General features: G+C 42.5%; 1 protein-coding gene across 1 annotated transcript in view; it reads left to right on the top strand.

The window, feature by feature from the left end:
- The window catches only part of Slc25a17 (solute carrier family 25 member 17), a 45,249-nt gene that overhangs the window by 15,501 nt on the left and 18,842 nt on the right, over positions 1–10,906 (top strand). The window contains exons 2-4 of the mRNA XM_021216710.2: positions 4,342–4,402; positions 8,902–8,968; positions 10,682–10,833. Of these exons, the coding sequence (XP_021072369.1) occupies positions 4,342–4,402; positions 8,902–8,968; positions 10,682–10,833 (280 nt within the window). The remainder of the gene's footprint in view (positions 1–4,341; positions 4,403–8,901; positions 8,969–10,681; positions 10,834–10,906) is intronic.

Genomic DNA, 10,906 nt, shown 5'->3' with positions numbered 1-10,906 from the left:
GTCTCTCTGTCTCTCTCTCTTTCTCTCTCTGTCTCTCTCTCTCTCTCTCTCTCTCTCTCTCTCACACACACACACACACACACACACACACAAATGTAATACTTTTTTTTAAATAAAAAAGAAGTGAAAGAAGGTGTATATGTATTTGGTGGAGTCTGGGTGCTTACGCCCTGCCTCTGCCACTCTGCCTTTGGGCTGCCCAGGCCCTTGACTTTCCAGCTGTAGGGACCTCCTGGCTTCAAGTGCCAATGCAGCATAGGAATTTACTTGTTCTCCCAACACAGAATGTTGTAATTCAAAATGGTCTTGGTGAGAGAATGAAATCTCTGAAATAGATTTCTCTAGAAATAGATTCTTGTAAATTGTAATTATTGTCTGCAATAACACTCCTACTCAGATAGTTAGAATTCTGTGGGACTCAGTGGGTTTATTTTATGCCTCTGGCACAACAGTGTGGTACATCATGCCTGCTTCTCATCTGTGTCTTCTCATTCTGTATAACTGAACAAATTGTTCTCAGGAAAAATATAGATCTATTTAGAGAAATTTAATTCAGATTCTGAAAATAATGTGTTTGTGTGACTCAGTATAAGGCGTGCAAGTACAATATTTTGTTGCAGGTAACAGTGCATGTGAAAGCAGCCCTTTATGTTTCTTGATGAGGAAACACACACAGCAGCTCCATGCATCCCAGCCCTTAAGGTGTACTCTACAATGTAGTGTTGTACTGGACGGATTTTACCTCAGCTTTAAAAGCAAAACAAGACACAGAGCTCCTGCAGACCCTGGAGTAGAAGAACCTGCTTAACCCTGTGGATGGCTAATCGCTAGCCCTCCAGGGCTTTCCTGTACTTTCTAGTGCACTGCAGTAATGCAGTAAGCAGAAGGGCATTTGTTATATTTTATTCAGCGTTTCTGGATAATTAGCAGCACGTTGCCTACGACATGGTATTGCTGTAATCAGAAACTCCCATCTCAGCATTCAAGTTTTAAGTTTCACATTCATGTTTCCTACAAAACATAGAGGGAATATCTCTCTCTCTCTCTCTCTCTCTCTCTCTCTCTCTCTCTCTTTCTCTCTCTGTGTGTGTGTGTGTGTGTCCTCTCCTTTGAGTTCTGTTTTTTTTTTTTTACTGCTGCTGGTCTTCAGGGATGATGACAAGTCAGGCTGGTATTCTGGCTAGATAGCTTTCTAGGCCACCTGCCTATTTCAGGTCACCTGAGGGAAGTCCAGAAGCTGGACTGGGATTCCCTGACTGCTGTGAAAGGTACTACAGGGCTTCCTCTGCCTCCCAGGGTTTATTGTATCTGTTGTATCTGTTTTCTGTTTCTACATAACAAATGTGACCATGCCTACCAAGTAGCTTAAAACCATACCTGTTTGTCATCTGTAAGGTAGGCCAGTGCAGGTTTACTGAAATAAAAAGCAAGACATTGCAAAAGCTGTGTTTCTTTTTCAAGGCAGTGGTTCTCAGCCCCTGGTCAAGACCCTTTTGGGGGCTGGTAAGATGGCTCAGTGGGTAAGAGCACCCGACTGCTCTTCTGAAGGTCCGGAGTTCAAATCCCAGCAACCACATGGTGGCTCATAACCATCTGTAACAAGATCTGACACCCTCTTCTGGAGTGTCTGAAGACAGCTACAGTGTACTTACATATAATAAATAAATAAATCTTTAAAAAAAAAAAAAAAAAGACCCTTTTGGGGGTATTGAACGACCTTTTCAGAAGGGTCGACTAAGACCATCTGCATTTCAGATACTTACATTATAATTCATAACAGTAGCAAAATTACACTTATACTAGCAACAGAAATCATTTTATGGCTGGGGATCATCACATGAGGAACTGTATCAACGGGCTGAGATCCACTGCTCTAGGGTAAAGATCATTTCCTTCTTTTGACCACTTTCCAGAGGCTGCTACATTTCCTGACTAGTGGCATCTTCCTCCATCGCCAGAGTTCGCAGTTGGAGTCTCTTCTTCCACCGAGTTGCTTTCTCCTACTTACTCCCCTGATCTGCTCCCTAGTCTTCTTTTCTCCAGGGTTGGGAATAGAGCCCAGAGTTTCCTCCTCCTCCTCCTCCTCCTCCTCCTCCTCTGCCTCCTCCTCTCTTTTAACAATCTTTGGTTTGACTTAGATAGAGTCTCACTGTGTAGCTCAGAATTTGGTGTGGATCAGGCTGGCCTCAAACCGAGATCCGCGTGCCTTGGATCCCTAAGTGCTAGAACTAAAGACTTGCACCCCTATACCCCTCTTAATTTTTTTGTTTACATTTAATTTATTTATATGAGAAGATATGTGTGCACGTGTGTGGAGGTCAGAGAGCAGCATGTAGAAGTCAGTTCTCTCCTTCCATCATATGGGTTCTGGGATTGAACTGATGCCATCAGATTGACACCAAGAGCCTTTACTCAATGAGTGACTTTGCCAGCCCCTGATACTTTTAAGGAGTCCAGTAATTTCTTCGTTTTCACTTAGTCATCCAAAATAATCTTCTTTTTTTAAGGTCAGCTGGTTAATAAACTACAACACACTATGACATTTTCATAGGAGTTAGGACATCCACAAATAAGAAACTGTACTTTAGTCTCTGGTCTCTCCATACACGCACACACACACACACACACACACACATTTCAAATAATAATACGATTCTTGCATGCCTTTTCAATTTTTGGTGATCATATTAAGTTATTAGGAAATAGTCATGTATATGTATATATGTATCACACACATATACATACTGGTCTTTTGGGACAAGGTCTTGCCATGTAACCTTGACTATCCTGGAACTTGCTATGTAGACCAAGCTGGCCTCAAATTCATAGAGATCTGTCTGCCTTTGAATTCTGAAATTAAAGATGTGTGCTACCATATTCAACTTAGACTATATTTTTAGATTCTTGACTATTTTGATTTTGGGGAGTATCAGAGGCATCGTAGTAGCAACTAACCTGAAAGAAAGTCAAAACTCCATTTATCTGCTGTCTTCAAATGTGCTGTAGATTTGTTTCTTTTTCAGTATCAGAGAAACAAAAGGTATTTCTTTTGGAAAATTAAACTCTCCTTCTAAGTACCTAATAATAGAATTTTATATGTGGATAATCCCAATAGATTTGAAGTACTGTGTTTATTTGGTAAGAATTTAATTTAACTGATAGCACCAATTAGTTGTTTTTTTTTTTAATGTTACATAATTTGTTTTTATTTTGATTCAAGCATTAGATGTGGTGTGCAGTTTTTATTTGTAGTATTATGTTACTCTTCTCTTATATATTACATCCCAACAGCAGTTTCCCCTCCTTCCCCCTTCTCCTCTCTTCTTTCCCCTCAGACCGAGAAGAGCAGCCCTCTCAGGGAAATCAACCAAACACAGCATAACAAACTACAGTAAGACCAGGCATATACTATTACATCAAGGCTGGACAAGGCAACCCAGTAGAGGGAATGGGTCCTACAAGTAGGCAAGAGAGTCAAGGACAGCCGGTGCTCCCACTGTTGGGATTTCCACAAAAGCACTAAGCTATTTAGCCATTGCATGTATGTAGAGGACCTGGGTCAGAACCTACTGGTCCCCTGATCTCTCAAGTTTCCAGGAGTTCCAGTCTGTTGATTCTGTGGGCCATGTTCTTAGCAATTGATGGGGGCAGATGCAAAGTACCACAGCCAAACATTACTCATGAGTTTTTGATCGTTTAAAAGTTGCAGTCAGGAGCCAGGCGTGGTGACGCACGCCTTTAATCCCAGCACTCANGAAGCAGAGGCAGGCGGATTTCTGAGTTTGAGGCCAGCCTGGTCTACAAAGTGAGTTCCAGGACAGCCAGGGCTATACAGAGAAACTCTGTCTCAAAAAAAAAAAAAAGAAAGTTGCAGTCTGGGTTAGAGAGATGACTTAATCATTAAGCCATCTCGATGCTCTTCCAGAGCATCCTGAATTCAATTCCCAGCGACCACATTGTGGCTCACCACCATCTATAGTAATGGAATCTGATGCCCTCTTGTGGTGTGCAGACAAATATGTAGACAGAGCACTCATATACATAAATCTTTAAAAAAAAAAAATAGTCCGTGGCTGGAGAGACTGATCAGTGGTTAAGAACACTAGCTGCTATTGTAGATGACCTGGGTTCAGTTCCCAGACCCACATACCAGCTCACAAGCATCTGAACTCCAGTCCCAGGGAATCTGACATCTTCTTCTAGCCTCCACATTGTACCAGGTGTGCAAAGAATGCACAGACAGATGTGCATGTAGACATAAAGAAAAACCACACCCATCTTTTTTAAGTTGTGGCCCATGTTTATTTACTGTAATGGCTAAAGCCCTTTTAAACTTTGCAGGGAAGTGTGACTGCCATGACAGTGTTCTTCCCCTTGGACACCGCCAGACTTCGGCTTCAGGGTAAGTAATGATCTCGTGTATTGATCCTTTGATGTTGGGTAGCATTTTCTCCTCCATACTGCACCGAGATGAGGCTATTCTGTCCACACTGCTCTTGTCTGTTTGCTTGCTTGGTTTTGTGGCAGGGTTATCTATAGCCCTACTGGCTTCAACCTCATTATATAGCCTAACCATGGCTCATCCCCCTGCCTCCACCTCTAAAGCTCTTGCCTTATAGCTATGCACCTGACTTAAATATCTGATCCCTACTCCTTCTCTTCTTGTACTGGGGGTGAACAGGCTTCGAACAGCAACTAGACCAGTGCTGTTGTTCTCCAAGGAGAATTGCGGCAACTTAAAGTAAATAAGAGAGTCACCTGTCGAAATTCCACAGAGGGAATTCCCCAATGTGTAGTCGGAAAGGTCGGAATAAGTGTATGGGAGCAGTTTCTACTATAAACTGACCAGCGATTACTTAAGAAACAATCTTCAGCCGGGTGTGGTGGTGCACGCCTTTAATCCCAGCACTCGGGAGGCAGAGGCAGGCGGATTTCTGAGTTCGAGGCCAGCCTGGTCTACAAAGTGAGTTCCAGGACAACCGGGGCTATACAAAGAAACCCTGTCTCAAAAAACAAAACAACAACAACAACAAAAAACTCAAAAACCAGAAAAACAGTCTTCAATACCAAGGCTCTGCAGGCTCTTAGAAGAGAAAAAGGGTGGCCTGAAGGATTAAGTCAAGGGTGAATTTCCTCACACTAGAAAGTGATTACATACAGCCTTTACTCATGGCAGTACTCCAAGACCTCTGCCCTCTGGTATCCATCTCACTGGTTTTATCATGTAGCAAGCTCACACATGAAAAAAGGTATTTTTGTTTTGTTTTGTTTTAGCAGTTATTAGAAAGGCAGATGTGCTTCCGTGTGATAGGTTTCCATATTAGGGTGATGGGTGAGTGGGCAGTGGAATTGGGACTGCACTTGCACCATTGGTGTCTGGGCACTACAGTGTAATGCCCACCAAACAAGTCCGAGCAGGGTTCTCCATGAAAGCCAAAATATATTCTAAGAGTCAGCCCCAAGGTCGGGTACTGGCAGGCTTGGTAAAGGAATCAGTACAAAAGGACAAAGTGAGAAGCTGCTACAAGAGACAGACACACAGGGAAACTGGCCTAGCTGGCTTCGGCTTTCCTGATTTTTCCACCCCAATCATTCACAGGAGGGTGACCCCCTTGGAGACATCAGAGCCTGAGGAGAAGAATGTGTTCCACTGCCCTTTGGCTACCAGCCTTCAGTTTCTTAGAAGACTCATAGTGGATGAACCCTAGCATTAGCCATTTCTAATCTGAGAGACCAAAGGGCTTCTCACATTTATAATCTCAAGCCATTGCCATTCTTTCTAAACTTCCATGGCTTTTACAGTAGGCATCCAGACCAGGGCTTCCCGTGTGCTAGGCAAGTGCTCCACTTGAGCTCTGCCTCCAGGGTGACTTTTGAGGCTTACACTGGGCATTTTTAAGGGAGGAAGGTTTTCTAAAGAGGATGGAAACTGGGAAGCAGTGGAGATAAATAGCCCTTCCTGCTCATCTAGACACGTCATCCTAACCTGCTCTGGCACTACAGGGCTTTTCGTTTTGCTATAATTCTTTTTTTTTTCTGTCTCCTTCTATTTTATTTTCATCTTGAAATTGTAAACCAATGCCATAACTTGCATAGTTTGAAAACTATCTCAAAGGTTAAACACTTTGCCTACTGATTGTGGTTAAAATTTTTAGATAGGCAAATATTTATATGATCCACAAAGCAAAATACATAGAAAGGAGTAACCTCCAGTCCACCTTCACCCCCTCCACCATAGTTAACACTGTGGTGTTTCTTGGTATCTTCATCTCTAGGAAGATCTCACTCTCTCTTTGTCTCTTAGTTTTAAAATTACTTTTAATTGTATGTATGTGTATTATTGTGTGTCTGTTTGGGGGGTATGTGTACATGAGTGCAGGTAGCCTCAGAAGCCAGGAACTTTGGAATCCTTGGAGTTACAGGTGATTGTGAGCCACCTGATATGGGTACTGAGCCATCTCTCCAGCTCCAAGATTTCTCGATTTGGATATCCTTCAGAGTGACAGGTGTAGTCACTGTGTACACACCTACAGTTCCAGCTACTTGGGAGTCTGAGGCCCGTGGACCATTTGAGCACAGGAGCTGTACTGAGACCTTGTTTCAGAGAGGGAAGAAGGAAGAGAGAATGAGAGAGGCAGAGCAAAATAAAAAGAGCGATGGGCATTGCAGAGTCTAGAGCCCACTGATGTATAGGAGTGAAGCATGAGGCTGTCGGTCAGCCTTTCCTGGTCTCCTGAATACCTTTTCAGGCTTTATGCAATAACAAGCAAGTGATGTAGATTCTGAGTTTTCTGTCTTACTCATATAAAAAGCAATCTGCTCTGTCCTAGACCTTGCATTTAAAAGTACTCTTTTTTAGATTTTATTTATATATGAGTGTTTTGCCCAAATGTATGTCTGTATAGTACATGTGCGCCTCATTCCCACAGAGACCAGAAAAGGCACCAGATTTTCTGAGACTGGAGTTACAGAGGGTTGTGAGTCACCATGTAGATGCTAGAAATTGAACCTGGGTCCTCTGGGAGAACAGCCAGATCTCTTAACTGCTGAGCTATCTCTCCAGCTCCCCCACCCCCACCCCGAACTTCGCATTATAAGCCTGGCAGTGTGTTTTTCTTTACCCAGTCTTCCAGTTGTCAAGTAGTCTGGTATGCACCATAACCTGCTTACCCTTGCCCTTTGCGGGAGAATTCTTGGGTTGTTTTACTTTTTTGTTATTGTTGTTCTTGCAAATTCCATGTAATAATAGATTTGTTCATAAGCCATTTTGTTTCTGTAAACTTTATGGGATAAATTCCCAGACGTGAGATTTCTTCCAAATCAAGGGGTAGATAGATATGTGATTTTGAGTGAATGCCAGATTGTGTTTAATGAGGACTGACTAACTTGCCATTTCATAAGATATATTGGTACCAATTTTAATTCTAAAGAAACTGGTTCATTGCCACATTTTTATGTTTTCAGATTAATTTTATAGCATGGGCAGGAAATTTGAAGTTAATTGAAATGTGGATATTGTTTTCAGTGACAATACCCAAGAAATGAGGGTGTTGCCCTGGGATTCAAGGCTAGGAAGCAGCACAAAGCCAGAATGCTGGAAATCTGGGCTTTAATCCTGGCTTTGCTTTTGTTTTCCTAGCCTTTTTCATAAAGGAAGAAAGTAGAGGCTAAAAGATGGCTCAGAGGTTAAGAACGTTTGTAGCTCTAACAAGGACCTGGGTTCAATTCCCAGCACCCACATGGCAGTTCTGAAACATCTGTAATTCCAGCTGTAGGTTATCCAACACCTTCTCTGACTTCCCTAGGCACCAGGCACACATATAGTGCATGTAGGCAAAACATTCATACACAGAAAATTAAATCTTTTTTTTTTTTTTTTAAGAGAGAAAGAAGTAATCAGTTTCCTTTATAAGGTATGGAAATAAAAATGAGAACATGCATGTTGGTTTTAAAAAGAGCACTATAAGAGGCTGGAGAACGGGGCTGGTGAGATGGCTCAGTAGGTAAGAGCACCTGACTGCTCTTCAGAAGGTCCGGAGTTCAAATCCCAGCAACCACATGGTGGCTTACAACCATCCGTAACAAGATCTGACGCCCTCTTCTGGAGTGTCTGAAGACAGCTACAGTGTGTACTTACATATAATAAATAAATAAATAAATAAATAAATAAATAAATAAATCTTTAAAAAGAAAAAAAAGAAAAAAAAAAGAGGCTGGAGAACTGGCTAAGCTGTTAGAAACATTTATGGATTTACAACATTATGGGTCCAGAGGACCCAGGTTTGGTTCCTAGTACCTATATCACGGGGTTTACAATTGCCTGTCCCTGCAGGTCCAGGGAATCTGATGCACTCTGGCCACCAAGATTCCCTGCATACATGTGGCACACATAAAGTCACAGAGACACACATGCATGTAGTGAAGGGAAGTGGGGAAGCAAGGATAGAGACATGGACTGTATGGAGCTAGAGAGATGGCTTAGAGGTTACAAACATACACCGCTCTTCCAGAGGACCCAAATTCAGTTCCCAGTAATCCAGTTCCAGGGATCCTATACCCTCTTCTGGCCTCTAAGGGCACCTGCACTCAAGCACACACTGACACACAAACACACATACAAACATACAATTAAAAATAAAATAAATATTTTAAGAAAGAGCTTAGTAAAACTCCAGAAATAGCATTTCGGCTTTACTGTGGCAATAGGCTTTAAGTTAAAATTCTTTCTGAGTAACAGATGAATTTTCTCTGGGGAAGTAAAGCCATTGGCTGGACACACTGGAGGGTCTGAGACAAAGCAGGGAACTCTTGGAACAAGTGAGTTTATGCAGATGAAATGATGACACTTTGGTGAAACTGATTATCTGATGCTGCAGATAATACTTGTCTTCATTCTTACAGTCGACGAGAAAAGAAAGTCAAAAACGACACACGCAGTGCTCCTGGAGATAATTAAGGAAGAAGGCCTGTGAGTACCACCCGATTCACAGCTCCGTCGGAGCGGCTTATATGAAGACTTAGATGCCGAGTGAAACTTGAAGACCCTGCTCAGAGGCTCGAGACATATAGAGCCATATGTGTTCTTAATTCCTTACATATCTGTTAACCAGTTGGTTTTTGTTTTGTATTTTGGATTTATTTCTATGTGTTAGTACTTTCCTTACATGTATGTCAGTGATCATGTGTGTGCCAGATGCTCAAGGAAGCAATAAGAGGGTGTTGGATCCCCTTGAGCTGGTGTTATACATGGTTGTGAACCACCATGTAGGTCAGGGGATCCAAACCCAGGTCCACTTCAAGAGCAACAGATGCCCTTACCTGCTAAGCCCTCTCTATCCTCTGCCATTTCATTAATTAATTTTTTTATGGCACCTTCTAAGAATTTTTTTTTTTTTTTGGTTTTTCAAGACAGAGTTTCTCTGTGTATCCCTATCTGTCCTAGAACTCACTCTATAGACCAACTGAGAAAATTTCACCCACCTCTGCCACACACAGTTTGTTCCTATCAATTGCATCCAGACAGATTGCATTCTTTTTCTTCTTTTTTAAATTTCTTTGAATTTGTGTTTTGAGATAATTTCAGAGTTGCAAACAGTTTCAGAACTGTAGTTGGCACAGTGCACCACTGCCCACTTTATACTTTTACTGACCATTTTTACGTTTGCACTTGCCCTCCCTGTGTTTCTGTCTTTAACACACACATGCATATCACATGACCTTTTTCAGTTACTTAAGGGTTAGTTATATGCATCAGGGCATTTAACCTCTATGTCATCCCATTGACACTCCCTATAAGGCCCTGGCTGGGACAAGCTATGTTGACCTTGAACTCATAGGGATCCACCTTCCTTTGCCTCCTGAGTGCTGATATTAAAGGTGTGAGTTTTAATTCTTGTTTTAAGTTTGCCTGCATGCCAGAAGAAGGCACCAGATCCCATTACAGATGGTTGTGAGCCACCATGTGGTTGCTGGGAATTGAACTCGGGATCTCTGGAGGAGCAGTCAGTGCTCTTCACCTCTGAACCAATGCATTCTCAATAAGAATAATGAGTGCCCAGGTAGTACAATGGTGTTTCCCTGTAGTGCCCACTCTGCAGGAGGCTGGGGAAGAACTGCTTAATGCAGGAGTTCAGAGTCAGGCTTGGCAATATGATGAAACATCTCCCTCTCCCCCGCTGGCCTCCTGTGTTCCTTGGGTGCTTTGTGATGTGCTGCAGCTACTTCCTGCAGCTCTAAGCACCTGTGGGGAGAACCTTTTAAGGGGCTGCAGATGTCCTGCTCTTTGTCAGACCTTGAGATTGTCAGTAGAGACCAGACTTTTCCTGGCTTCTTACTATTTACTTCTCTCGGTTCTGTGTCAAGGAAGAGAAGGGAGGGAAGGTTTATTCTGACTTACTTCACAGTCCATCACGATAAGTGAGGCATGCCAGCTGATCACATTGCCTCCATGGGAAGTGGGACTGGGCCCGTCCCCAGTGACTGTTCCCTCTTGCAAAGCTCTACCTTTTACAGACTTCACAGCCTTCTAAAACAGTTGTGGGTAGAGGTGTTGGCATCAAGCATTCACATACATAAGCCTGTGGGGGAGTGGTTTACATTCAAACCTTGACAGGCTTCTCTGGCAATTGCCCATGGCTTTTGTCCATGATCTTTACTTTGCTTATTGTGTTTTTTTCCATAGCTTGGCGCCATACAGAGGATGGTTTCCAGTTATTTCCAGTCTCTGCTGCTCCAATTTTGTCTATTTTTACACTTTTAATAGCCTCAAAGCAGTGTGGGTCAAAGGTCAGCGTTCTTCTACAGGAAAAGATCTCGTGGTTGGGTTTGTAGCAGGTAACAAAGTTTTCTGTGTATAAAATATGTTTATATTTTAATGTTGATCTGTGCTTCATGTATCCTCTAAGAG

This window comes from Mus pahari, chromosome 17, assembly GCF_900095145.1.
Source record: "Mus pahari chromosome 17, PAHARI_EIJ_v1.1, whole genome shotgun sequence".
In the NCBI taxonomy this organism is placed as follows: Eukaryota; Metazoa; Chordata; class Mammalia; order Rodentia; family Muridae; genus Mus; species Mus pahari.
Note: the sequence above shows the minus strand (reverse complement) of the source record. Positions and strands in the feature narration are given on the sequence as shown.